The sequence below is a fragment of the Phytophthora cinnamomi genome, assembly GCF_018691715.1.
Source record: "Phytophthora cinnamomi strain GKB4 chromosome Unknown Contig102, whole genome shotgun sequence".
Classification (NCBI taxonomy): domain Eukaryota; phylum Oomycota; class Peronosporomycetes; order Peronosporales; family Peronosporaceae; genus Phytophthora; species Phytophthora cinnamomi.
Genome location: NW_027151035.1, coordinates 630,087 through 656,108, shown reverse-complemented (window position 1 = coordinate 656,108; position 26,022 = coordinate 630,087). Strand labels below are relative to the sequence as shown.

The following is a 26,022-nucleotide window of genomic DNA, read 5'->3' as shown; positions in this document are numbered from 1 at the left end:
GTTGGGTGCAACGCGCGACGCACAGCCCCGCCAAATCCAGTGTATCAGACGCCATTTCACTGAAAACGGATGCCAAACGCACATATCGCGCGCTGCGACGGCCACCACGGGGTCATCAAGGCGCAAACGGCCGATCTCTATCTTCCGCCTTCAGCCCAAATGCATGCCAGAGTGTCGCCGCTGTACATGTACAGTACCGAGCGCGTGCTTGATGCTCATCAACTCTTGGGCGTTGCACAACCGGTCGACGTTTCGAGAAGTGACGTCGACCCCCGTCAAAACAGCTAGAATGCGTTTTCGGGGGGCCCGGCCCGTCGACATGTGCTCCCCACACTTCGCTATTGGCAGGAGCAGCAGCAGGTGTCTACAGGTCAGCTAGTCGCCCCGAAGCAGCAGGGGTCTGCGCGACTTCTTCGCACGCAGCACACAGAGCTAGGGGGAGGGGGGAAAGCAGCCGAGGGAGCGGGAGGCGGCAGTGACTGAGTGGCGACAGACGTGTCGGTCGAGGGCAGTGCGCTCCGCGTCTCTCGCAAAAGTTGCCAGCGGGGCATTTGCGACCGAAATCGAGTGATTGCGTCTTCATCATAAGTTGACAGGCAGTTGGCCGCGCCAGCCAGCCAGCCAGCCCAGCCACCAGACCAGCCAAGACGCCCGGAATCCTGCCCATGCAGAGCGCCTTCGCCTTCGGCCTCGCCAAGAACGGGGTCAACGGGCTGCCCGGCGTGCGGCGCGCGGCCACGGCCTCGCAGGTCGGCGGTCGACTGTCCACGCCGGGCTCCCCGGTGGGCGCCGAGAGCGGCGACGACACGTTCGACGAGGCCGCGTCCTTGGCCGCGATGCCGCGCGTGGCGTCCTCGCCCATCGCGTTCGCGGACCTGGGGAGCGATCAGGCGGCGCTGGCAGCCAAGGCCGCCGCAGCACACAGTGGCGGCGTGATCAGGACGGCGACGCCCTGCGAGGCCGCAGACGACCTGCACCCGAGCAAGCGCGGCACCTCAGTGGACAAGACGAACCCGTTCATTGGGTACTTCCAAACAGGGACAGAAGAGAACGATGTGTTGGCGGCGGCGGCGCCGGGAGCAGCTCGGACGAGGGCGAGTGCTTCTCCGATGCCGCCGTCGCCCCCAGTGCCCGTGCGCCGCGTGCCGATCCGCACGCAGAGCAGCGCGACGCTTTCGTCCATGACGTCGTTTTACCCGTCGGCGTTCTTTACGCCGCAGACGCGGATGACGGAGTGGATCGGCTCGCAGAGTCGCCTCCCGCCGTTCTTTAAGCAGCGCGACGAGAACGAGTCGAAGCAGCAAAAGCAGCAGCAGGACGAGCAGAAGAAGCGCGCGGCGTTCCTAAATTCGCTGAAGTTGGACGCGCCAGCGCTGGCGCAGGTCTCGACGGATGAATATCATCAAGAACAGGCACAGCAGCAACAGGGTTCTTCCTTCAAGCGGACAGTGTCGATGCCTGCTGCCATGTCCACCAAAGCGGCGGCAGCAGGACTGACTCCAATTGATACTACGCCGCTGGAGATGAAACCCACCGCGTCATTGACTTCTCACGATTCGACTATTTCGAACTCCCGCTTCGAGCAGGACTTTGCAGTAGTGGGCTCTCTCGGTGAAGGAGGCCAAGGCTCCGTGTTCAAGGTGCGCAGCAAGGTGGATGGCTGCTACTACGCTGTCAAGAAGGTGGTTCTGCCGCGTGCTACCGAGCTGGACGCTAAGCGTGCTGAAAGCCAAGCATTGCGTGAAGTGCGCTTGATGGCCTCCATGGCCCCCCATGCGAACGTAGTGCGCTACCATACGGCGTGGACGGAAGTGGATGCGTGCGTTCCTCACACGAGCTCATCAACAGAAAGCGTGCGTGGCTCGGATGTACCGTCGTTGGAAAGTGACTGTGGTCCACAGGATCTTCACCGCCAGCAACTGGAACTGCTGGACGAGGAAGATGAATTGCGTATGAGTAGCATGGAGGCTGCTGATCAGTCGTTTTCACTGGAGTTTTCGTCGGATTCACTGGACTACGACGACCAGTACTCCACTCCTGGTTTCACTTTTGAGGAAGAGGGCGAGGACTCTGTCGGTTTGTGTATGGATGATGAGGCGTCTTTCGGACAACCCAGCGAGTTGAAGAGCGAGGGCAAAGTTGTTCCCCCTGATGTAGCTGTCCAGCCAGTGGTCATGAAGTCGCAGGTTATCCTGTACATTCAGATGGAGCTATGCGGCACAGCCGTGAATTCCGTTCCTTCGACCCCGACTGGCAGCCACGAGCCGATTCATCACATCCTGGACCAGTTGAACACACCCCAGCAAGAGCGACAGCAGGCTGGCGAAGAAATTCATTCCAACCTGTCAGCTTGGCTTCGGTCCTCGATTGAGGAACGGTCTGCGTGGTCCAACACGTCGGCGAAGCACCTGGAGGGTCTTAGATTGTTTTTGGGTGCTGTACAGGGCGTTGCTCACATGCATTCATACGGAGTGATCCACCGGGACTTGAAGCCTGACAACATCTTCATTCACGGTGACGTAGCGAAGATCGGCGATTTCGGCTTGTCGAAGTCAGTATTCGCTGACAGTTCGTCTGATGGATCAGTGTCTCCGCGTGAACGCCTGCAAGAGCTTGGTCTAAGTGAAGGTGATCACACAACTGCACTAGGCACGTTTACCTACGCGTCGCCTGAACAGCTTGGGTATCGCTTCAGCAGTAGCAACGTGCTAAAGAATGCTGCTACTCGTCTCAAAAGCGCCAAGTACTCGATCAAGTCGGACATATTCGCGCTGGGTGTAATTCTGTTGGAGCTGTGCTGCCCGTTCAGTACGATGATGGAGCGTTCTCAGGTTCTTACCGGAGTGCGCCACGGTGTCGTGCCTCAGAAGGCGCGTGAACACTTTCCTATGGAGATGGAACTGGTGCTGCGCATGACCTCGATTGATCCTGGCGAGCGACCCACGAGTGAAGAAGTTTGCGAGCAGCTACGCAAAATAATAGCAGCGTCGAGCACTACGGTTACGCCGGCATCGGCTCTGGAGGAGTTGCGCGAGCTTCAAGCGAAGCTGGCTGCCGCTGTTCGCCAGGTGCGTGACCGCTCGCAGGCTACTCTGCAGCTGGAAGCTCTGGTGTCCGAGTTGAATGACAAGGTCCAGAACGTAGGCATTGCTCTTGCCTAGAGAAAGCGAGCAACTGGTTCTGTGGCGTAAAGCGCACAAGATACCGCAGCGGAAAATCCCGAAACCCAACGAAAAAGCAGATAGCAGCGAAGCAGCGCGAGGCAAGCGGTTCTGGCGGATTCCTACGACACCTGGAAGGGACCTGGCAGACAAGCGATCCTCGCTAACTAGTGGCTTTTTGTGTGTGCGAAGTAAAACAATCAGCGCCCACGAAATCGTGCGTGCGTGAAATGTACAGTGGTAAAGCAAAAGTCGAAAGCGATGCGAGCGCAGGTGCCTATGAGCATCGAAATGCCATCTTCATGGCAACACCTAGGTCGAACACAATATTCAGAGGCGAACTCCTCTTGTAATCATATAGCATTATCGTGAGGCCACCAGGCAGTGTAGCCAGCCCTTATCATGATGAGCACGATGCACCACATCCACCACATCGTTGACGCCAGGAAAGCTTTGCTAGCAATTGCTGGGTAAGGCGTTGAAGAAGTGGTATTGCTGCTCTCGGTCGAAGACGCCCACCATCGTGCCACAGTCCGAGCATGCCACAGGATAAAACTCGTCTTCTTGCAGCAGTCGTGCGATCTGCTGGCCGGTCGTAGCAGCCTTGCTGCTTGCTGCCAGGTTTTGACGCTTGTGGAACGGCAGCGATGCTGGCACGCGACTGCCTTCACTAGTGGCGTATGTGAGAATCTCATCTTTCTTCACGCGACAGTTGATCGCTGCTGTGGCTCGATACTGGTTGGCGTAGGTGGCATGCCTGCAAACAGAGCAACACTCGAGCTACCATGAGCATATCCATTACCACGCAGCATCGACAACCTGACGGCAAATGCGTACCGTTCACAAACCATGCACACTGTCACAAAGCAGCACGGGCAGCACAACGTGGCATCCGTCTCTGGCTTCGCAGCCCGAGCTCCACCTACACCAAACGCCCCAAAGCCACCACGTAAGCCATCCGATGCAAATGCCTTCTCCACCCCAGCGTCGACCTCACCAAAGTTGGTCTGCACCCACTGCTCGTCCGCCTCGTCCAGCTGCTCGTCATACAGCGGATCGGGCTCAACCGTCTCGTCCTCACTGTCCTCCTCCTTCTGCTCTCCTCTTGCTCCAGCTCGGTGCCTCCTGTCAACCCCTACGTTCTTCTTCTCGGGGGCATGGCCTTCCACCCTTTCGAGCTCCGGAGCCGGAGAGGCCCCCAGCATCTCCACCTCATCCGCAAACTTGACCGCTCTCTTGTGCTGCGTCACGAACCGGAACGGGGCTTCCCCAACGCCCCCGTCGCTCATAGTATCGCCCGTAGCAGCGTCCAGCGCCGCCTGCAGCTGCGTTTTGCGCGCATTGTGCTGCTCCAGAGCTCGAGGTGAGACCCTGAGCTGCTGGCCGCCTCCGAGGTCGAAGACCCCCGGAGCTGGAGCTGTGACCTGTTGTCTACTGCCTTTAGCCTCCTTGTGCACTGAACTACTGCCGCCTAAGCTGCCGATGGGCGTCAGGACCCTCGAGGTGGCGCCGATGGAGCTGGAGGACGCGAAGGCCGACGCCAATTCGTCCACCGGGTCGCGATTTCCAGCGCGTTTGGGCGACGCTGGAGCTTCTTCGACGTCGCTCATGGACTCGTCACTGGGCAGGAAGGCGTAGTAATCCTCGCTGTCGGCGCTGTAGGCCGAGAAGGCCACGTCGTCCGCCCCATGACGGCGCGGCTGGTGCATGGTTCTACGAGCAGGTTTTGTGTGCAGAACGCGACTTTGACGCAAACTTTGAGGTACAGCTGAGGATCGAGGCTTTCGACTGCAAGGCGCACGGAGCTCATGGGGCCCAAAGGTGCACGATGGAGAACTATTATCTCGTAACTTAGTAGTGGACGGTAGTTCTCGGGGTCGACTCGAGTTCTGGTCGTGGTTTGCGGGGACCTGGGCTGCAGGTTGAAGCGCGCGTAACGGCTGGAGTGTAGCCATGTTCCATGAAAGGTCGCTGCAAGAGGAGGTCATGGCTAAGAGCGTGGTTGGGGAGACGTACGAAGCGTTCAAGGCGTGCAGGCGACAAGAATTTGCCAGTCAGCATGCTGGGCGGACGATAACTGCTCAGCAGAAGCTGCTTCGAGTGCATCTTCGACACTTTCTGCTGACGGTAGGCGCCGAGGTTGATCATGGACGGCGACAAGTCGACGCTTGCACGGATGCTGGGAATCAGGAAGAGAACAAGGATGATGGCTTTCCTGTATGTCGAGGTTTTGTTATTGAGCAGAAGCGTTTGGCTGTTGATCGGGAGAAAATCAGAGCCCAGCGACACCAGTCAGCTCGCGTGATCCAGAGCTTTGTCCGAAGGCGTTCAAAGCTGCGTGAAAATGTAGCAAGAGAAGGCGAAGTGGAGCTGCCCTCCACTTCAATCCTGATCGCTTTGGAGGTCGCGAAACCTGCGACGCCTCCTACGAATCCAATCGTGATTGCTCCAGTTGATGTTTACGTGCCTCAAATCGACCCACCTCGAAGTACTGCTTTACCTCCGTACGAAGTAGTAGTCGAGTTGGTTTCTGCCCGTGAGCTAGCGCTTGGCTTTGGATCTGCTGGTTCTTTCGACGGAAAATACATCGAGGTAGAACTGCTGCTCAAGCGACAGTCTAAAGTAATCGCGCGTGTTGCGCCGACGAGGCAATTTGTTTCAAGTTTTCTGGACAATAGTGCGGAGATTCTATTGCGCGATTGTTCACTTCGGTTCGCAATCGACCTGAACAATGGAATGAAGCATGGAATATCTTCGCCTCAGAGCGTTATTGATGAAATAAGTGCTGCTGTGATTGTGAAGAATACAAGCAACGATGGCGGAGGAAGTTCCAACGCGTTGGGTGTCGTCGGCATCCCGTTATCATTGCTCGAGACACCACTGGCGACTGAATACGCACTATGTCGATGGTTTCCACTAGAGAAAGCCTATCCAGGACATACCGCTCGTGGTGATCTTCGAGTCAGTGTATGTTATCTTATGCGGCAGACGAATAACGACAAGTTCACAATGGTTCCATACGTGAACACCACAAATTCGAACAAACTCGATGAGAAAACCATAGCCCAAGAACCTAATAAGCCGAGTACGAGACGAATAAAGAAGACGGCAGGTGTAACGATGATGGCTCAGCGAAAAGTATCAAATAACAAGATATTCCATCGGAAACGCGCGATACAAGCTACAGATCAAGCAAACAAACCAGAGAAGCTGAAGCCTCCGGTGCTGTCGATGAAAGACTCACTATCAAATCCAATAGGGAGGATTTCCCGTGCCGAGGCACTTTCGCCCCCTCCATCCCCGTCCTCTGTGACATCATCGGAAGCTGGCGATAGCACGCACTCAACTGATTCGCCTAAAGCCAGTCGACCGGTCCAAGTAGGTCGACGCTTTTTCCCGCCCAAGCGACAGCAAAAGCAAAGCAAACCCACCACGCCTTCACCGCCGAAGGAAGAGCCGATTATCGAAACGAAAGCGAACTCGCCCAAATCACCACCGAAGAATTTTCTCAAGCGAAAGCCTTACAGGGTGGTCTTCCACAAGTTGGACTGGTCGAGGGTGGCCTCGAAAACCGACAGCAACTTGTCCACAAGTAACAGCGGTCGAAACAATTCCGGTGTTTCATCGCGCTCCTCCAGAACGTCGCGGTCGTCTAGTCGAGCATCGAGCTCGTCACGTGTAGCAGACAATAGTGCAGACACCGAAGTGGACACAAATGTCACCAGCACCCCGACCTTCATCGATGCACACACCGCCCAGCGGCTAACAGCACTGGAAACTGCGATGCTCGAGCGCTGCTGCGTCACGAAAGAGACCGCGTCGCTCGCTCTGTTTAAGTATCAAGCAGAGCGGAAGAAGTTTGTCGCCACGCTGCAGAGCCAAGCTGAAGCTCGCATCCAAGCTGCTGGCGCCGAACCTGAGCAGCCGCCGAGTCAAGAAAGCTGCGAGCCGCAACTGACGGAAGCTGCAGTGACTGAGCTCTGGAAAAAGCTGTCGGGGGACGCATCGGGGCAAATCTACGCGTCCATGCTGCGAGGGTTCACGGAGAGACCAGCCAAACCAATAGAGGAGACTGGCAGTTGAAGCAAACGGCAACTTCAACATCCAGCGCTAATCAGAACCAGCCAAACCAAATAGAGACGGACGCTTAGCACGAGCTGTTACGCTGACGGTAAAGTCTCAATTGGTTGGAAAAGGTGGGGTTGCAATGCGTGTCGACGCACGGGCGCCAGTCATCCGTTCGGCGACGTACTTGCTGATCCCTCCCGCGCACGTCACATTTTGATAAGCGACGTTTGTTGGTGCTTTTGCCGCACCTGATTCTATCGGTCACTTTCATTTTGTATGGATGTGTCAACTTTTGTCCGACTGATAGCACCACTTCCGCCCAATCAGCGTCGGAGGCCGCTCAGAACGCGCGCTGATTGGGCACTGCGCAGGGATCTTCTGAAGGTATCTTTCATCTTTCTTTTTTCTTGCCTGCAACAGGACCTCACAATCACTTCGACCGCGCGAGACGCAAGGCTCTGGGCGTTTCGAGACTTTTTCTCTCCATCGCAGCAGCCATGTCGTGCGGCACGAGGGAGGCGGTGGTCTTCGGCATGGGGCTCATCACGGGCACGGGCACCACACTGTACGTGTTTGCCGAGTCAAGTTCCTCGTTTAACACTAGTCTCACCGGCTGTTGCATGTTGCCTTTTGTCACGGCAACCATTTCTTTCCCCCACTTAAACCAGAACCGGCAAGGTGTGCAAAAAAACCCTCCTACCCGGTTAACACTATCCTAAATCTGATCTAACACCAATCGCGCGGTTGTGCGTCAGATCCTGTACGGCGTGGACTCGGTGGGCCTGGACGGCGAGGTGAAGAAGTTCGAGAAGCCCATCTTCCAGACGTGGCTCATGTTCCTGGCCATGGTGTTCGCGCTGCCCATCCACTGGGCCTACCACTACCACGTGGAGCGGCAGTGGCGGCGCAATCGCAACAACATGAAGTACCGCTACCGCATCCCGCGCAAGATGTACCTGATGCTGGCGCTGCCGGCGGCCTTCGACCTGCTGGCCACGTTTGTGGCGAACCTGGGGCTGCTCTACGTCACGGTGAGCGTGTTCCAGCTCATGAAGTGCACCGTCATCGTGTTCGTGGCGCTGCTCAAGGTGTTCGTGCTCAAGGACCGCCTGCGCAGCTACATGTGGATCGGCATCGGCCTCAACATGCTGGCGGCGCTCATGGTGGGCGCCACGAGCCTCGCGGACGCCGACAGCCAGGACAACAACGCGGCCGCGCAGCACCCGGCGTTCGGCGTCTTCATGGTGGTGCTCAGCTGCGCCATCCAGGCGGTGCAGTACGTGTTCGAGGAGAAGCTCATGGACGAGGGCGACAGCGCCCCGCCCCTCGTGGTCGTGGGCATGGAGGGCGTCTGGGGACTCGTGCTCACCACGTTCGTCGTGTACCCCGTCGCCTACCTCGTGCCGGGCAACGACCTGGGCTCGAACGAGAGGTTCGACGACGCGTACCAGATGCTCCTGAACAGCGGCCTGGCGCAGGTGGTGGTGCTGGTCTACCTGCTGGTGATCTTGGGGTATAACGTGTTCGCCGTGTCGGTCACGTACCTGCTGAACTCCATCTGGCACGCGATCCTGGACAACTTCCGCCCGATCACAGTCTGGGGGGCCGACTTGCTGCTGTTCTACCTCTTCACGCAGGGCGACTTCGGTGAGCGCTGGACGGTTTGGAGCTGGTTGCAGCTGGCGGGCATGCTCACGTTGCTGGTGGGCACGGCGGTGTACAACGGCACGCTGCGTCTGCCGGGCTTCGTGTACCTGGAGCCTTTGGAGGAGGCCTTGACGCCGATCCGTACTCCGGAGGCCCTCACGGCGTCGACGTTCTCGCGCTCGCCGTTGATCACGCGGAATGCTATGAAGGCTGCGGAAATTGCACGCCGGACACCGAATGCGAATGATCGGGACCGTGTCCGGCGCGAGTTTATGACGGAGTATCAGCCTGTGGCTGACGCGGATGCGCGGCGACGTATTGATCCGGCTGGACACACGTACGGATCGTTGGAGACTTAAGCTGAATTCTCGGGTGCGCAACTACGCTGAGTGATGTTGTGTGGAGCGGAACTATCGAGAAAATAGAGCAATCATGGTGTGAACGTTTAACCGGCCGTGTTCATGTAGGCATACTATCTGTTTCAAAGGGAGGGGAAACTCATGGTTTTCTTCTTTGCAGATGTCAGAAAGCGTTTCTGAATTGCCTTGAGCTCTTCAACTTGTGCTCGTAACTGGAAGTTCTCGCGTTTGAGCTCAACATGGATCGCGAAGATCCCAGATTCGGCGGCATCCGCCCTGCGCTGTGCAACCTCGTTGGCGAGCTGTTGTTGTAGCCTTACTGTCTGGGACTGAAGCGTTCGGTGCTCCAGTTCGAGTTTTGTATAGCGTTCCTCTGTGTCTTGCAATTTTGCCATCAGCGTCATTTGTTGGAGCTGAAGCTTTGCTGATGCTGTGGATGACGGACGCTCCTTTGGAGATTTGGCTTCGAGAGTTCGATTGCGGTCGCGAACGGTTTTGAGTTCGTCGAACATCGATTTCTGCTGAGTTTGTGCGGTCGCCAGCTGCGTCTGCAACGCTATTATCTGCTCTCGTTGAGCTGCAGCCTCTTTGGCTATGCGCTCGAAGTCATTTTTCACGTCAACAAGGCGTGCCTCTGCTGACCGACGAGCAGCATCTGCGTTGATGCAAGCTTGGCGACTCAACTCAAGCTCCGCTTCAAGACGTTGGTTTGACTTCTCTTCTTCGATCAAAACCTCGGTTTGTGGTTGATTTCGCTTCGCTCGAGTGGGACTTGGGGGTGGCTGGGTCCTCGTCGCCTCCCTTGTAGTCGCTTCAAGCTGAGCGCGTTCTCCATTCCAGGTTTGCCGTTCGTATTTCAGCCTGTCACGCGCGTCACACAACGCAACGTTCATCGTGATTATGTCATTTTTCAGCTTGTTGTTTGCAGCCAGTGTTGCCTCCGCAGCATGAACCTGCTCGGCCAGTTTCGCACTAGCAGCTTCTTCGACCTCCTGCAACTTTCGTGCATGTTCTTCTTTGAGCCGCTCGATCTCGTCCTCCAGTTCCGATGACAAGTTCGAGCGTGGCAGACCTTGGCCGAGATGGAGTGTTCCCTACGCCACAGGTTGGATCACGTTAGTCGATTTCGATGAGGCCACCCTAGGAATCAACTGTGCTGTACCTTTTGAAGTTTTGCTATGTGTTCGCGCAGCTCGACGTTCTCATCGAGTGTCTTTTGGAGCAGCTCCAATGTGCGTACGTGCTTCGAGCGCAGCTTCTCCGACACACTGTCCAGGATCATCATCTTTCTCGACGAGCTGGGCGAAGCCACCAGAACAGCAATAAAAATAGTGTCGTTGGGAACACAATCGCCAGCTTTACCCCGGGTCGAAGTTGAGGTTAAACATACTATTTGAAGTGTTTTTACAATTTACATATACTGGAATCTACAAGGAGCATGACGTGCAGAAGTGGTTACTAGCGTACACGATCGACAATTACGATGTCATCGGCTCAAGCTTCCTCGCCCTTGCTCAGAGACGCGTGGTCGACGCAGTAGTAGCCATACTTTTGGTACGAGCGGCGACTGCAGCCGTCTAGTTTGCATCGGTTGCCGCCACCATGGGCCCAGCACAGTCCGCCCTGCGTTGATACCTTGTCACAGCCGGGGATCACACAAATGCGGCCTCCACCGTGCGACCAGCAGTGGCCGTAGCGCTTGGATTTCCGCGTGCAGCCCTCGGTCGCACAAGTTTTGAATCCGCCGTGCTGGAAGCAGCGCTTGTACAGTTTGGCACGATTCGGACAGCCCTCGATCTTGCAGCGCGAGCCGCCGCCGTGACGCACGCAGCAGCCTCGGGACACGGTGATGTTGGTGCACCCCTCCACTTTGCAGGGCGGCGTGCGGTTCTTTCGGATGCGCTTTCGGGTAGCTTTAGCTTTGGCTTTGGCATGTGTCTTGAGAGCAGGGGGATCCGCCTTCACTTCCGTTGTCTTTACTACGGTTTGCTGTTCTTCTGCTTCGTCATCGTCACTGTCGCCGGACGAGGCGCCGCTGGTGCTGTAGCTGCTGCCACTACTGGCCTCGCACAGTGCAGCCAGTGACAGTGCCGGCACAACCGTCTTCTTATTGGCGTTCTTCTTCTCCAGCGGTGCGATGGAGGACCCCAATAGCAGCAGCGACGATGTGGCCTCCGCGTCGGGACTCTGCGCCATGGCCATCAGGCGCTGGAAGGTGGGGGGTGGCGGGCTGGTGGGCGCCGTCACTTTCAGCCCCGCTTCATCGGAGGACTGCGGGTTGAGCAGGAACGAGATGCCGGACTTGGTGCTCATAGTTAGTAGTTGGATCCGCGACTTGTGCTCCACAGCGCCAGTTGACTTGTGAGCGAGGAAGGCGTCATGCCGAGCTTGACCGCGGCCCGGAAGGTGTCACGCCATTGCAATTTGCAACCTGCAGGCACGCGCCCCTTTTGGCTCGCGCGAGATCCCGATGGTTCAGCCACGCGCGCCGCTCAACAAATCCCTGCGAGCTGCTCTAATTGAAGCGAGGAGGTGGCCTCCTGGCAGGATGCATGCCGCCAATCAGAGACTTCTGGTGGTGCATGGCACGCGCCGGCACGAGACCCCGCTCCGTGGGACTCACAACGATGGAAAGCGAGAGCCTCGACTCTGGATCCCGCCGCGTCATCTCTACCGATGAATGCCACAAGCACCAAGCGGACCGTAATGTCCTGCTCACTTCAACGTGTACACAACGTCCACACCAATTTTCAACTGTAGACAATCCTGCGCTTTGATTGGCGGAGCGAGAATTTCCTTGTTGCCAATTCCTCTCGTCCAGCAGCTATCGGAGACCATGGGCAAGAAGGGTCGCAAGGGCGGCGCTAAGGGCGGCGCCAAGGGCAAGCCAGCCTCGGCCGGAAGCAGCAAGAAGGTGCAGCAGAAGCACAAGACGCGGCAGGTCGCAGCCGTGTCGAAACCGCAGCACAAGTCGCAGCAGAGCCAGGGAAAAGCCAAGTCCAAGTCCAAGCCGCTGACCCCCGCCGAGCGCCTGGCCGAGATGCGCCGCAAGATCGACGGCGGCAAGTTCCGCATGCTGAACGAGCAGCTGTACACGACCACGGGCGACGCCGCCTTCTCCACGTTCCAGAGCGACCCGGAGCTCTTCGACGTGTACCACCAGGGCTTCCGCGAGATGGCGGACAAGTGGCCCACCAACCCGCTCGACACCTTCATCGACTACGTCAAGTGCGTGGCCAACGAAACCCAATTGGAGGCGGTGCTGCAGTTGATTTTAATGTTATTTCTGTTGTTTTTCACGTGTTGTAGACGTCACCCGAAGGCGGTGGTGGCGGATTTCGGCTGTGGAGACGCCAGGCTGGCGGAGAGCGTGCCGAACAAGGTGCACTCGTTCGACCTGGTGTCCCGCAAGTCGCACGTCACTGCGTGCAATATTGCCGACGTGAGTTTGACGTTGCACGGGTGTGTCGACGAGGGGTTTGTGGCTGATGAGGATTTTTTGTGGGATTTTGTGGTGCAGGTTCCATTGAAAGACAGCACGGTTGATATCGGTGTGTACTGCCTGGCGCTTATGGGGACGAGTGTGCGCGAGTATGTGCGCGAGGTGTACCGTGTTTTGAAGCCTGGTGGCGTGTTGAAGGTTGCGGAGGTGAAAAGTCGATTTGAGAGCGAGTCGCTGGGCGGCATCGAGGGTTTCGTGCAGACGCTGCGCAAAATGGGCTTCGACTGCAAACACAAGGACGAGCGCAACAAGATGTTCGTGCTGTTTGAGTTTGTCAAGTCCTCTCGTAAGCCGCAGAAGGTGGGTCCGATCGAGTTCAAGGCTTGCGAGTACAAACGGCGATAGAAAACGTCAACTCGTTCATAGGACATTTATTCGAGACGCCGCTCTGCGATAAATACCAACACACCACTACACTTCTTCGCACATCTGATCTTCTTTCGACTCTGCTGCTCTTACAGTACAGGCAGCAACGTCTGTGGCTCCTCCGAGTCCGATTTGTCAGCGCCGTAGTCCGTGTCGGACGCACCAGCAAAATCCTCGAGCTCGACGTCTGGCTGTGGCGGGAAGGGCCACTCGCACGTCCATTTCTTGGGCTTGATGAAGACGATGTCGTCAATGTCCACGCCGTGGTTAGCCAGCATGGAGCAGAGCGACAAGAGGTTCTCTAGCCGCGGCTTGAAGTGTCCGCTGTGCGGCTCAATGGCGATGATGACGCCGTTCTTGATGATGATCTTGCCCGCTGCGAAAATGGGCGCCCCCGACACGAAGCTCGAGTGGTGGAAGCGGCCCTTGCGCTTGCGTCCGAGGTACATGCGCCCCGCCAGGTCCATGACGAAGATCCACTTGCTGCGTTCGTCGGTGTGCACCACGCGTCCTGATGCCGCGTACTGCACCCTAACGCCGCCTTCTTCCCCATTTGATGTAAACTCCAGCTCGTACTTCTTGCGCTGCTCGTGTGTGCAGTACTCCACGTGGGTCGAGCGCAGCTCCTGCTGACTGCACTCGGGCAGCTCCAGTGTGCTGCCGTTGCCGTGGTCGAGCCAGTGGAAGAACGACGCGTCGTCGCTGCTGTCTCTGCGGGGACCCTCGGCCATCTCGTGCTTCCAGGCCTTGTGGAACGCGCGCAGGTTGAAGCCGTAGCGGTGCTGCTCGTCCAGCGCCTCCAGCCAGAAGTCTTTGTGCAGCATGGAGGCCCCGCACAGCAGCTCCGTCTCGCCGTCGGCGCTGCGGCGTCTGCAGCGCTTCATGCCGCGCGTCAACTGGCCCATGTGCGCGCGGAGCAGCCCCCAGCGGGCGGCGGCCTGGGCTTCTCTACCTGGTGGTTGGGTGGGGCAAGGCTTGGGGAGCTGCGCGAGCTCCACCGCCTCCGGCGTGGCGTGTATCATCACGGGCTTGGAGTCGACTAATAACATGGCAGGGAGCGCGGCTGGAGGCGTGATTTTAGTCGTGCTGGTCAAGTAGGGAACTGGTGCGCGCTGACTATTGTTGAGGTCGAGCGACAGCGCGATGATTGACCGACCCGCTACCGCAGCTGGGTGCATTTCGAGCTCGACCAGACGACACGTTGACATGCACGCAGAAGGCGGGTCGTCCCTCCCGGTACTGTGGGAGCTGAATAGTGCGTGTGATGTCGCCCCGCCTGACCTTGAAGGGTTCTTTTTGTGTAGGGGTGGTGTGGCGTCTAGCAGCTTCAAACGCAGTGAGACAGATGGACAAAATCCACCGCCATGCGCTTTTAGTGTTCGCAGTCGCCGCCACCCACGAAATGGCGACGGTAAACCTTAGCACCGAAATGCAAGCCAAGCAGCGAGCGAGCGCTGCAGCTCTGCCAACAAGTCCATGATGGCCCTCCTCAAGCCAGACGAGGCGACGGAGAGACTGCTACAAGCCAGAACGAAGGGATCCGCTATTCGGTTGCTGTGCTGCCGTCGCAAGGATGCAAGCCACAAGGCATTGATTCCGGCGTACACTATCCATCGTAAGAATGCGAAGCGCGGGCTGCATGCAATATATGGACAGTGTGCATTTGCGGGCGGTGGATTTTGACAAGCGAGTCTAACGGACTGCAACGGCTTTTCGCTGGTCGAGCAGGAGGAGCTCAGCTGCAGTTCAAAGAAACGATTGGTGCATTGAGTGGCGTGGTACAGTACCTACACTAGCTGCGTCTACGGGCTCGCGGCGCTCAGCTTCGCTGCGTTTCGGCCATTAATTGCCATACATTGCTGGAGGCAACAACTCGGCCTGTTCGCCGCCTACCACGCATTTCGTTACAAATATGAGCGGACGGCGGTCTCGGAGCAATTGGTCGTCGCCGCCACCCGCTCTTCTTGGCTTGTTCTCGTCTTGCTGCGTAGCAGCAGCCTTGTCTTGCCTTGGCAAGCCAAGCAGCTTCATCCGTCCGTCCTGTTACTGCTTACATAAGCCACCAGCCCCGGCACCTGTCTTTCGCTGTTTGTCATTTTTGCTGCTTTAATCATCGCACTGCCTGCCGAGTCTATTGGTCGTCGAATTCAAAGATGCCGGTGTCGCCGGTATCCGACACATTGCCATACGATCCGTGCCGCTCGGACCGCCGTCTCTGCTCTGACGGCATCTGCAAGTTGTACTCTGGCACCCGATAGCGCTCCTCTCTGTCCTCCGCGTCCTCTCCTTCCTCCTCCGACGTGATACTCAGCCTCTCCAGCAGCTCCGCACTCACTGCGTAGCTCGACGATTCGTCCGAGGCGTAGAAATGCCTTGTGGGCTGTGTTCCTGCCGGGCGCGCACTAAAGGACCTGTACGACGAGCCGTTGCTCGCTTGTTGTGTAGTTGCTGAATCCCCGCCGAACCCACCGGGCGGCATCCTCTCTCTCAGCGCCGACATGGCCGCCAGCGCCGGACTCTTGGACAGGTCAAAGTCGTCGTGCTCGGCCGGGTACGGCTGCAGCGACGGCGTCCACGAGCCCCTTGCCGGGTTGCTCCTCAAAAAGCCGATATCCCCAGGACACGAGCTGGCAAACTGCGACAGGACCAGTAATAAAACCCAATCACCCAAATAAAAAACATTAGAACACAGCACCGCACGCAATAAAACCCACTGGCACACACAAAAAACTGTACCTGGATCACGGCGGGCGCTCGCGGCGGCGAGTCTTCGCGGATGGTCTCTGCCGGCGGGCCCAGCGCCAGGTCGGGCATGCTGTCCAGCTCCAGGAAGCTCGGCTCGGGCATGGAGCCCACCAGCGGCGCCCTGGGCGGCTGCAGCCCGCCGGATCTGGCGCTGCTCGAGCTCGTCATGAAGCGCGACAGGTGCACGTGGTGCATGTCCGCGGGCAGCGAGTGCGCCACGAGCGCGGCGCCGCTGGGGCTGCGCGTCACGGGGGAGCCGCGCTGGCTGCCGCTACCCCCGATGGGGATCGGGCGCGTGTGGTTCATGGTCGCGGGGCGGAGGTGTCGAGCTGCTACCGGAAGTTAATGCCTAGCGTAGCCCCTCGATGCCCTGGCTTGGATTGATGCGAGTAGCCGCCGTTACATTCTCCAAGTGGTTTTTGGGAGAGAGTATATTTTAGTCCGACCCTAATTTTTGCGCCCATCGTCACAAAAAAATAACACAATTTTTCGATCCCGAGCAATAATGCAGACGTCGCGCTTGGAGCGGCGTCTGGACGTGCTGGAGGGCTCGGACGTGGACCAGGACGACGGCAGCGCCAGCGTGTACAGCCAGGTGACCACCCCCGACGGGCAGCCGGACGACCATGACGCGCAGATGCGCCTGCGCTCGCCGTCCAGCTCGTCGGAGTCTTCGTCGCACAGTTCCTCCGCGTCTTCCAGGGACGCAGAGCAGGCCACGCGCACGCCCAGCGGCGTGCAGCTGCTCTCGGCCCAAGGCTCGGCCACGTGGCAGGCGCACATGGACCCGCGCGTGGACCTGAAGCTGCTGAGCAACCACTTCCGGGACGAGAGGATGGAGGAGTCGTACCAGCTCTACTCGTCCACGGTGGACTTCCCCGTGGCGCGGAGACTCATGCTGGCGCTCGTGGCCTTCGAGGGGGCGGCCTACTTCCTGTTCCACAGGTTCAAGGACACGTGCATCGCGCCCTCGGGCAACGACTACGCGTGGGTGGATCTGCTCGCGTCGCTGCTGGAGGAGCAGCGTTCGGGCAGCTCCAACGCCTCCGAGACGAGCTGCGTCACGTTCATTGAGCCCATGTCGAAGGACGAAGGACTCACGTGGCTATTGTGGAGCTTTGCGCCGTTTGCGGTGATCTACGGCATGCTGCCGTTGAAGTACTTTGAAGGGAGTATGAGGCTCAGGATCGGGGTGTACTACATCCGGCGACATTGGAAGGTGATTGCTTCGTTGATCGTGCTGTGCTGGTCCGTGGGGCTGGCGGTGTTTGTACACCATGAACTGGTGGGCATGCGGAAGAACTTGCAGCTGAGTCTGGCGAATGGCATGGTTTGCGCGTACGATACGGTGATGCCGAGGTCGTGGTATGACACGTCGGAATGGGGGAAAATATCGGGTGTGGACGGCGAGATGACCATGCTGTCGTGGCTGCAGCTATATGATAGCAAGCTGGCGTACTCGTTGCTTATGGGTGTGCTTGCCATACTGGCCGCATTTGCTGGCATCGTTGCGGTGGCAATGAAATTGGACTTCACGCATGTACTATTGCTGTCCGTGGCAGAATGGATCACAACGCTGATGCTGTGCTTCTTGGGCGCGACACCACTGATTTCATCCAGCAGGCGTGTTATGAGTAACGAGGCATTCCTGTTCTTCCTGTGTGTATTCCTACCGACATGCTTCGCCCTCACGGCCACATACTCGGAGGATCGTGCCGCTCGCATGGCATATGCTTCAAAAGTACGTGCTGAGCGCATTAACACAACACTGAAACTGGATCTGTCCGTCAAGCAGATTGGTCTGGAGAACCGAAATGCCATGACGCGCGACGAAAAGGAGGCATTGGAGCGAGCCCTGAGTGCAACCGGGGATATGGAGCTGTTCATGACGGTGTCCATCCCGTTTGCAGACCTGAAGTTGAAGGAGATTTTGGCCAAGACGCCAAACGGTGAAGTATTGGTGGGCGAATACCACCAGACGGATGTTGTGGTGAAGCGGTTGGCGCAATCGTGCCTAACAGCCGAGGGCCTTGCAGCCTTCAAGAGCAAGGTGGAGTTGCTTGCGTGCCTACGGCATCCAAACATCGTGCTGTTTATCGGCGCCACGTTCGACAACCTATCGAACGTAGGCCTCGTGATGGAGTATCTAGAGCGTGGCGACGTGCTATCACTGTTGCGAAGCCCCATTGCGCTGGCTTGGAGTGATCCGCTGCTGAAGATAGCTACTGATGTGGCGCAAGGCGTCTCGTACTTGCACAACTGTGACCCACCGCTGGTGCATCGCGATCTCAAGTCTTCCAACTTGCTGTGCACACGCACGTACTCGTGCAAGGTGTCCGATTTCGGCGAGTCGAAGCGGCAGTTGCTACCGGGGAAGCTATTCAGTACAATCGTAGGCACGCCGTACTGGTTGGCGCCCGAGATTCTACGCGAGGAGCGGTACGACACGCAGGTGGACTGCTACAGCTTTGGCGTCATCCTGGTGGAGCTGGAGACGCGGCATGAACCCTACCATGACCTCCCTAAGGACTACACGACGATCGACATCATGATGGGCGTGTCACGTGGGGACTTGCGGCCAACCATCCCGCCCTCCTGTTCGCCCTGTCGTCGTGAGCTCATCGCACGCTGTCTGGACAATGATCCGAAGCGGCGGCCAAAGATGACGGAGATTCTCTACGCTCTCCAGCACAAGGTGCGCCAAGAGCTGCTCGACCAGAACTCCACGGATGTCGTCACCGACAAGCGCCGGCTGGTGCTCATGCAGCAGCACCAGCGACTCAATCGCCGCGGACTGCAGGATCTTATGCGAAGTCATGATGACGACTGAGCGTCTTATGAGGCACAGCTGGAGATGTGATGGAGCTGCAGACCGCTAGTAGCGGTCGGTGAACCTGGATACGAGCCCGGTATATGTAATGAATCTTATTAACTTTCCCTGGACGCCTCCGAGCATTTTGCAGCTGAAGGGGTTCGCTAGCCATGGAACGGCAACGTGTTGAAGTGCACTTGTAACGGATGGACAGTCCGACTTGCGAGATTTGGGGCACAGCGTGTCGTTGTCAGCGCGTGCGTCGCTCCATGGAATTCGTGGGTTCGCTGCCGCGAGAGCACGAAATATGAGTGCGGAGGAATCGGTTGCGCGATTGCAAAACTGTGGTTAGCAATGCGCTCCATCCTTTAACTCACGTGCTACGATTTGTAAGTTCGGAGTGACCGGTTGGCACTGGCAACGGAGACCGTGGAGTCGAGCGCCTGGATGTCTACGGATTCGCGATGCAATGCAACGCTCGTTAGTGCAACGCCGTGAATCTCGCTGAACATTCAACGCCGTTCACTAAGGTTACATGACGACGCCAAATGGTGGCGACTTGAATTGAGCTACCTCTGCTTCTCCATACGAATTAAACACCTTGCTAGAACGAGAAAACACCTAGTTTGAAGTGACTTTTTTAACGGATGAAGATCGCGTGTTTGCTTGATTAACTGCATGCAACTTCCAATCGGCTGCACTTGGACTACGTGGTCTCGACAAAACGCTTACTACTAACTTGCCGGTCTCAGTCGGGCCGGTGAATAACTTAAATACGCCGCACACGCTCGCCACCCCTCGCGACAATTTGAACAGAAGCGCTGGAGTCGGGGTGGCAACGATGATAAGAGTCGAGCTGGTGCTTGGGAGCTGCCGCTTGAACCGAGGAGAACATGGCGCTCGGCGTGGCCGTCACATCTACTACGCTAGGTACCGCGGGTCGCTTGATCGCGGTGGGTGAATGAAAAACTGGCGATGCAACGGAAGCTGCTGGGCCTACTCGAACGCATTGCTCAGCGCCTCCATCCACAAGTGCATTTCGTCGTGCGATTTGGCCTTGACCATAAGCGTTTTGGTGCTCTTTCCAGCACACGTCGACACGGAAAACTCGCAGGTGGCTTCGCTGATTTTCTCGGCGTGGGTCACGTAGGCTCGGCTGAGCGGAACGGCCCATGCGTCCTCCGTGTCGTACACAGTAAACATGTTGCCCTGCATGACGCAAAACCGTGCTCGCTTCGACTTGCGATCGCCCACTTCGAGCCAGCCGCTCTTGTCCACAATGTTGCACTGCAAGTCGAGCTCCGAGTCCGAGTAACCTGCTGACAGCGTTGAGGACGCCGTGCTGGTGGTGCTAGTGTTTAGTGATTCCTGTCGCTTGGCCAGCGCCGCCGCTTCGTTCAGTCGATCCACCCACTGTCTGCACAACGTCTCGTTCTTGGCGCGCACGTCAATGATTTTGCCGCTCACGGCGTACACTTTGAAAGCAATCTTGGACTTCTGGGACGTCTCCACGTGTGCCACCCGCACGGCCCCCGCAGGGGTGGACTCGCTCTTGGTCGTGAAGAGATTGTCGCCGGCGATAGGCATTAGCGAGGACTCGGACACGAACTGGTCGGTCGGGAACGTGTCGTAGTAGGTCAGCAGCGCGCCGTCCAGCACGAAGTGCTGGTTGCGCCACTTGGAGAAGCGGCCGGACTTCTTCCAGAGCCAGCCGTGGAACTTCTCGCCCGCCGTCTTGCGGCCGAAGTGCATGGCCGAGCCCTGCGTGCTCTGCACAAGCATCTCGATGTCCACGTTGAGCCCGGGGATGCTCAGGCCGTTGCCGCTGCGGCCCCCGCCGCGGCGAGAGGGCCCCGACGAGGGGGCGCGATGGTTCATTGCCGTCCTGTGCTGCTGCTGCTGTGGGTTAGTCTGATGCTGCGGAGGAGGTGCGTTGGCAAGTCTCCTCGGATCTGCTGCTGTGGGGCCTGCTGCTGCTGCTGAAGTCACAAGCACTCGAAGCGGTTTCTCTCGACAAGTCCGAGCAAGCGATTCGCTGAGCGTTCCTCGCCTTCTTGTGCGCTTCGCGGTCTCTGCCAAAGTGGTGCGGTCGCGGATGCCGCTCCGCCCAGGTAGAAGTCAGTTCGCCAACTGGCTCGACCAAATCGCTCCTCTCTCGCGCGCCCCGTTTGTGCACCACAAGGCCCACTGAGCCAATCGAATCAATCTGAAGTCTCTGCTTGGGGTTTTAGCGCTAATTCGGAGGCCAGCGCCGCTGGGTGTGAGTGAGCCATACAAACGGCGAGACTCTCGTCTGCCGAGTCGCCCGTCGCGCTTGCCTGCCTGCTTCTGGTCCTGGTCCTGCGACACAGGGAGATCGGGAAATTTGGGCGCACGAGCCGAGCTGCCTGCCCCTCAGCGAGCGCGGCTGGCTGGTTCGCGGCCACCGTCTGCGGCGAGTGGGTGCGACGGAAGCCTGGCTGGGCGACGACGTCGTTACTGCGATTATTATCGCGTCAAAACAGCGCTGCTGCTTGCTTGTTTTGCTTTGGCGGCTAATGTCCAGCCAGCTGGGAAAGCCGATGTCACTGAGGAAGAACAGCCCTATACAGACGCACGTGGGCGCGAGTAACGAGACGGCGCGGCAGTATTTTCCCCCGTCGGGAAGCCCTCATCATCTCGGCGGTTCGCGCGAGGATACCCGGGGCAAAATTTGCCCCAAACCGAGCCAACTTGGCTGCCAAACCCGCTCGCGCCGGCCCAACGTAGAAGAGAGTCGGAGGCTCGGGGGACGGTCCCCGCGCGCAGAGACCCACACAGTGGACCAGTGCGGAGCTGGCTGGGTGTCTCCTACAGACCCGTATCTGTCAGCTCGGTGCAGAGTCGAGATGCCGCGATTCGCGCTGCTCTGCGAGCTGCAACCACCAGATGTGCGTCGAGTTGAATGCCGCGTAGAGCGCGGGCAGTTGATGCCAACCAGCAGCAAGCGGCTTCAAGACCTGAGAACACCCGCGCGCCAGCTTGCTGGTCAGCATGAGTACGCGCGTGTGCGCATGTCCTCTGCAGGCATGCATACGCGTAACGGCGCGAACTTGCACTGTGGGGCCATGCTGCTGCTGAACCCTTAGCTAGTCAGACGCAAGGATCGGCGGTACTAACTTTTAGCAAGTCTCCGCTAACTCGCGTTGTCTCCGCTAAAATCCGATTTCGTCCCTGCAACCCGATCCGATGTAGCCATCTCGGATAAGTCTTCCGACCTTCCTGAACTTCAGGAACAGGTTCACCATGTGTCGACTCAGGGCCAACACCGAGCGCCACCATATCGCAGTCGGTTGCGGATCGAGAATTCCAAGCGGCTCCAGCTCGCCACGAGCATCGCGTTAAACCCAGCCGCGTCAGACGTCGGAAGGCAAGGCTCGAGCTGGGATCCCACGTGGCCTGGCACCTGTGGAGACCAGCTTGCACCCGTTTGTGGGGCGGACCATGGGGCGACAGCGGCGAGGTGTCATGGGCAGCACGAACCTGCCTGTGCTCACCCACCACTGTGAGGCCCGCACTGGAGCATACCATCTGCAGAGTTCGAGAGGCACTGCACTCGCCACACTTCAAGACGCGAAAGCGGCCAGACGCGGCGGGGCGCCGACATGCCACAACGACACGATGGACCAGCGCCTCCGCGACGTGAAGCTCAAACCGACGCGGCACGACAAGTTCAAGCTGCCTCTGATACCCTCGTCGAACAGTGAAACGGCCAACCGGGCTGGGCAGGGCAGGACCAAACGGAAGCTATCACCGCGAGAAGAAGCTCAGCTCGCTGAGCACGAACAGGCAAAAGTAAGTCGCGCGGTTGGAGTCGGAGTTTGTGTGTCTGTTAGCGACTAACTTTCTTTCTGCCCGTCCCGTCCGCGTTGTTCCATGTTGCGTCTTTAGCTCGTACTCGGGGACTCGATAGACGCCCACGAAACGGCATCCAAGTCCTACAAAAATGAGCACTGGTACAGCAGTCCCATCGGATTCGGGTCAAAGAAGTCGGTGCTGATGGCGGCACTCAAGTCTCGCGACCCTGGGGGATCCGGGGTCATCACTTCAAAACAATTAATCGAGGCGCTGCAAGCGCCCAACTTCGGGCTTGGAGGACGGCAAGCTCGATCGCTGTTGATTGACTTCGATGCCGAATTACTGGATGAACGTGCCAAGGTGCCCTACCGTGAATTTGTGAATCACCTTCGGCTATCCGACGAACGATCGAACCAGCCGGGGCAAGACCCAACCATATTCTATCAAGAAAGCTACATTAATCGCGTCCGGACGCACGCCGCACAGCTCATCGAAAAGGTAGCAGCGTTAGACGTTGCGTCTACTCGAAGAAACCCTGCAGGAGCCATGGTTGACAGCGCTAGAGAGCTGATTTCGATCGTTCTCCCGCCTCTTACCAACAACGGGCCAAGCCGAAAAGCATTGTCGAGTCAAAATAATGGTGCGTCTCTAGCAAGCCCAGGGCTGCATCGTATCCGACTAATATCCAAGTTGTTTTGCTGCTACAGATGTGGACCGCTTATCTTATGAATTTGACAAAGTGAGGAAAGAGCGGCGAGCTGAAGCCAAGTCACGCATCTTGCTTGCGCATATCAATCGGATTGAGGCGTTTTCGCAACATCAGCAAAAGGTTACTGAGCAGCACGAGGCCATGCGGTTGGCTGCTAAGGCTTTGCACCGCCACGCTCACTTCGAGCAAGCATTCGAAGAGGTAGGGGCCTAGAAAAAGTGGTTCATCTTGATTTGGCTGACACATACGCATACTCTTACTTTTTAGGAAAATCGTCGGCTCCGCATAGCACAACGACAACCGAAAGGGATGCTAGGGTCCCCTATTGCCAAGATGCATCACAATGTTAGCAAGGATTCGATGTTTTACGTGGAGCCCGTCGTATAATTTATAAAGGAAGAAAGTTGTAAGATTCAGTAGCTTAACTAGTTAAGTCTGGTTGCTACTACACTTGGTTTGCTTACCGCCTCTAAAATTTGGAGGGCAAGGAACACAAAAGTTCACTTATGATCCTATCTTAATACATGGTATGGATTTGAATCAAATCATTTGACGCCTAAAATGGGTAACTCTCACCTTCTCGTTACTGCATACAACGAAATTTGAGTTTAGAAGATATAAAGATAATTGGATTTAAGTCTTCTAAATCCACTTTTCTTTATATAGCCACGCTTAAAATTCTGTCAATAAAACCATTTTTTCAACAGTATTTTTTTAATTATGCAAAAACTACAGCATATATTTTAGTTGTGTTTACCTAACTTATGCGATTATTTTAGTGTCCGTGATAGTGTACGTGTGTTGTAGAATCGAGAATGTGTGTGGTGTTGTCTGTGAAAGAAAAGACGAAATATTATGCTTCCTGGCAGCGCCAGTTCTCTGGATTTTTTCCAGAGTTGTTAAAGCGATACGAGTGGAGGTACAAATCACTAAAAAAACACATATACCTAAATTACTTATAAGGTGACAAAATAATATTGCATCGATACGAACCTGTTAGGTTTTATACCGTTGTGATATTTTACGGTGTCCAGTTGCATGTTGCTTGAGTCTTTTAGGGGCGACATTCGCGTGACAAGAACAACCTGCGAGTTGTCGTTTCGACTTCTGCTAGTCCCATTTTCTATAGTCACAGCACTACTCTCAATCGAAGCGCTCAACTTCAACCAGCAAGCGAAAAATGCCAAGGGCTCACGGTCTAAACGTCATTTTATGTCGCGGTGACCCGAGTTAAGACAATGAAAGAACTCTATCTAGAGGAACGATTTACACTGGATTTCCTATAATACGTCACGCCAACACAAGATACACGGACAGAAACAGAGAGGCTGTGTAGGTTAGACGCAAAACTTACCTCATGATAAAATCCAGAGCTTCTCCGTGCTTTACAGCACGGCTTATTACAGTGTAGATTACAGTACTTTTTTATTTTCAAAAAATCGACCTCTTATTGGCAAATAATACGATATTTGACGCGATTGGTACAATGTACCGTTTGTGTGGACCACATTTCCGAACAGCATTCGAATTTTTCAGCCAATCACATCGATCTCGCACGGCGCTAAAACAGTACGTACAAACTGAGCCCTGAGTTTTTGCACGCCGCAATTCAATTCAATACAATTCAGCGGATACACAGCGCCACTATCCGACCTAATTACACCACCACCTCTGTGCGCTTCATGACGGACGCCAGCGCGCCGGCCCTGCCGCTGGACGACGGCACGCACGGTGCGTTCCCATTGCAGCGCTGCTCGCTCTCCCTGGCCATGCCGCTCTCGTTCTAACCTGCTTCCCTTGTCGCATGTGTATCAATCAATCAACCGATCCACCTCCAGCGCCGCTGATCCACCTCGAGTTCCGCTACCGCCAGGTGGACACAGTGCTGGCGCTGGCCTATGGCGGCGCCTGCTTCTTCTCCTTCTGGGCCTTCGCCATGCACGCGCAGTCGCCCACGCGCCAAGCTGCGACGCTGGGCTTCTACCTGCTCATGGGACTGGCCTCGCTCACGCGCGTGCTGTGGTTCGCCACGCCCTACGGCGTGCAGTCGGTGCTGGTGGAGCCCCCACGCATCATGATGGGCGACGACGGCTGGGCCCAGTTCCTTCTGGCCGAGGCCGTGGAGCTGCTGGGCTCCTTCCTGCTCTACAGCGTCTTCGTGCTCATCGTCGTCTTCTGGGCCGACATGCTGCGCCGGCTCTTCACGCACGAGAGCGTGCGGTCGCACCCGCTGCGGCTCTTCTTCTTCGTGTTGCTGGCCATCGTGGCCATCGAGGCTATGGGTTTTGCGGTGTTCGCGGCCAAGCGGGAGGACTCGTACTGGCTCATGGTCTACGACGACGTCATCATGTGTCTGCTGTCGCTGGGCTCGCTTGCGGCGGTGCTCGTCTACTCATTCCGGATGAAGACCGTGCTGCAGGCTTTCCTCGAGGTGAGCCAGATTGACACCACCGACAGGATCAAGGCGGTCAACTGGGCGACGTCCATCTGCGCGTTCTTTCTCGTCTCGAACTGCGTGTTCCTGACCTACTCGATCATCAGCCTCGCACATTTCCACCAAGCCGGGGCCTACCTGGAGTCCAAGTGGTGGTGGCTCTTTGTCGCGTCTAAACACCTCGTGGAGATCTTCGTGCTGTATTTCCTGCTGTACACGCTCTGGGGCAAGAGCTCGGACGACGCGGAGAACTCCAAGGACGGATACGAACCCATTCCGGACGGAAACTACCTCGACGACGACGACCCCAACGGCATCAACGCATCAGGCTCGTTGCCCAGCACACCTCCAAGACGCCATCGCTAGAATATTGAAGCACAAAGCGACGGTCTAGAGCAGCAGC

At 57.1% G+C, this 26,022-nt stretch overlaps 11 protein-coding genes across 12 annotated transcripts; 6 read left to right on the top strand and 5 right to left on the bottom strand.

Moving 5' to 3' along the window:
- Positions 1 to 665: 665 nt before the first annotated feature.
- Positions 666 to 3,161, top strand: IUM83_07978 (PEK protein kinase; the record flags this gene model as incomplete). Its single annotated transcript, XM_067932322.1, has 2 exons — positions 666 to 2,514; positions 2,587 to 3,161. 2 exons carry the CDS (start codon positions 666 to 668, stop codon positions 3,159 to 3,161), a joined length of 2,424 nt encoding a protein of 807 aa, XP_067782981.1.
- A 456-nt stretch (positions 3,162 to 3,617) lies between these two features.
- On the bottom strand, positions 3,618 to 4,870 carry IUM83_07977 (E2F-associated phosphoprotein; the record flags this gene model as incomplete). The annotated part of the gene is made up of 3 exons (XM_067932321.1): positions 3,618 to 3,918; positions 3,999 to 4,083; positions 4,159 to 4,870. 3 exons carry the CDS (start codon positions 4,868 to 4,870, stop codon positions 3,618 to 3,620), a joined length of 1,098 nt encoding a protein of 365 aa, XP_067782982.1.
- Positions 4,871 to 7,726: 2,856 nt separating this feature from the next.
- On the top strand, positions 7,727 to 9,235 carry IUM83_07976 (Drug/Metabolite transporter (DMT) Superfamily; the record flags this gene model as incomplete). Of its 2 annotated transcripts, XM_067932320.1 has the most annotated exons (3): positions 7,727 to 7,794; positions 7,898 to 7,907; positions 7,985 to 9,235. In XM_067932320.1, 3 exons carry the CDS (start codon positions 7,727 to 7,729, stop codon positions 9,233 to 9,235), a joined length of 1,329 nt encoding a protein of 442 aa, XP_067782983.1. The 2 variants fall into 2 exon arrangements, with proteins under 2 accessions (XP_067782983.1, XP_067782984.1); XM_067932319.1 differs by lacking the exon at positions 7,898 to 7,907 and having other exon boundaries at positions 7,727 to 7,798.
- A 1,202-nt stretch (positions 9,236 to 10,437) lies between these two features.
- On the bottom strand, positions 10,438 to 11,548 carry IUM83_07975 (TonB receptor; the record flags this gene model as incomplete). The annotated part of the gene is made up of 2 exons (XM_067932318.1): positions 10,438 to 10,533; positions 11,201 to 11,548. The coding sequence occupies 2 exons, from the start codon at positions 11,546 to 11,548 to the stop codon at positions 10,438 to 10,440; spliced, it is 444 nt and encodes a 147-aa protein (XP_067782985.1).
- A 523-nt stretch (positions 11,549 to 12,071) lies between these two features.
- Positions 12,072 to 13,082, top strand: IUM83_07974 (Ribosomal RNA-processing protein; the record flags this gene model as incomplete). Its single annotated transcript, XM_067932317.1, has 3 exons — positions 12,072 to 12,463; positions 12,545 to 12,677; positions 12,756 to 13,082. 3 exons carry the CDS (start codon positions 12,072 to 12,074, stop codon positions 13,080 to 13,082), a joined length of 852 nt encoding a protein of 283 aa, XP_067782986.1.
- A 110-nt stretch (positions 13,083 to 13,192) lies between these two features.
- Positions 13,193 to 14,125, bottom strand: IUM83_07973 (IQ domain-containing protein IQM1; the record flags this gene model as incomplete). The annotated part of the gene is made up of 1 exon (XM_067932316.1): positions 13,193 to 14,125. One exon carries the CDS (start codon positions 14,123 to 14,125, stop codon positions 13,193 to 13,195), a length of 933 nt encoding a protein of 310 aa, XP_067783039.1.
- A 1,109-nt stretch (positions 14,126 to 15,234) lies between these two features.
- Positions 15,235 to 16,154, bottom strand: IUM83_07972 (uncharacterized protein; the record flags this gene model as incomplete). Its single annotated transcript, XM_067932315.1, has 2 exons — positions 15,235 to 15,738; positions 15,840 to 16,154. 2 exons carry the CDS (start codon positions 16,152 to 16,154, stop codon positions 15,235 to 15,237), a joined length of 819 nt encoding a protein of 272 aa, XP_067783051.1.
- Positions 16,155 to 16,353: 199 nt separating this feature from the next.
- IUM83_07971 (TKL/DRK protein kinase) lies at positions 16,354 to 17,842 on the top strand (the record flags this gene model as incomplete). Its single annotated transcript, XM_067932314.1, has 2 exons — positions 16,354 to 17,765; positions 17,827 to 17,842. The coding sequence occupies 2 exons, from the start codon at positions 16,354 to 16,356 to the stop codon at positions 17,840 to 17,842; spliced, it is 1,428 nt and encodes a 475-aa protein (XP_067783041.1).
- A 1,814-nt stretch (positions 17,843 to 19,656) lies between these two features.
- IUM83_07970 (S-adenosyl-methyltransferase MraW) lies at positions 19,657 to 20,538 on the bottom strand (the record flags this gene model as incomplete). The annotated part of the gene is made up of 1 exon (XM_067932313.1): positions 19,657 to 20,538. One exon carries the CDS (start codon positions 20,536 to 20,538, stop codon positions 19,657 to 19,659), a length of 882 nt encoding a protein of 293 aa, XP_067783025.1.
- A 1,761-nt stretch (positions 20,539 to 22,299) lies between these two features.
- On the top strand, positions 22,300 to 23,572 carry IUM83_07969 (uncharacterized protein; the record flags this gene model as incomplete). The annotated part of the gene is made up of 4 exons (XM_067932312.1): positions 22,300 to 22,473; positions 22,570 to 23,116; positions 23,184 to 23,386; positions 23,453 to 23,572. 4 exons carry the CDS (start codon positions 22,300 to 22,302, stop codon positions 23,570 to 23,572), a joined length of 1,044 nt encoding a protein of 347 aa, XP_067783119.1.
- A 1,295-nt stretch (positions 23,573 to 24,867) lies between these two features.
- Positions 24,868 to 25,985, top strand: IUM83_07968 (Vacuolar protein sorting-associated protein 45; the record flags this gene model as incomplete). The annotated part of the gene is made up of 3 exons (XM_067932311.1): positions 24,868 to 24,916; positions 25,024 to 25,565; positions 25,626 to 25,985. The coding sequence occupies 3 exons, from the start codon at positions 24,868 to 24,870 to the stop codon at positions 25,983 to 25,985; spliced, it is 951 nt and encodes a 316-aa protein (XP_067783118.1).
- Positions 25,986 to 26,022: the final 37 nt, after the last annotated feature.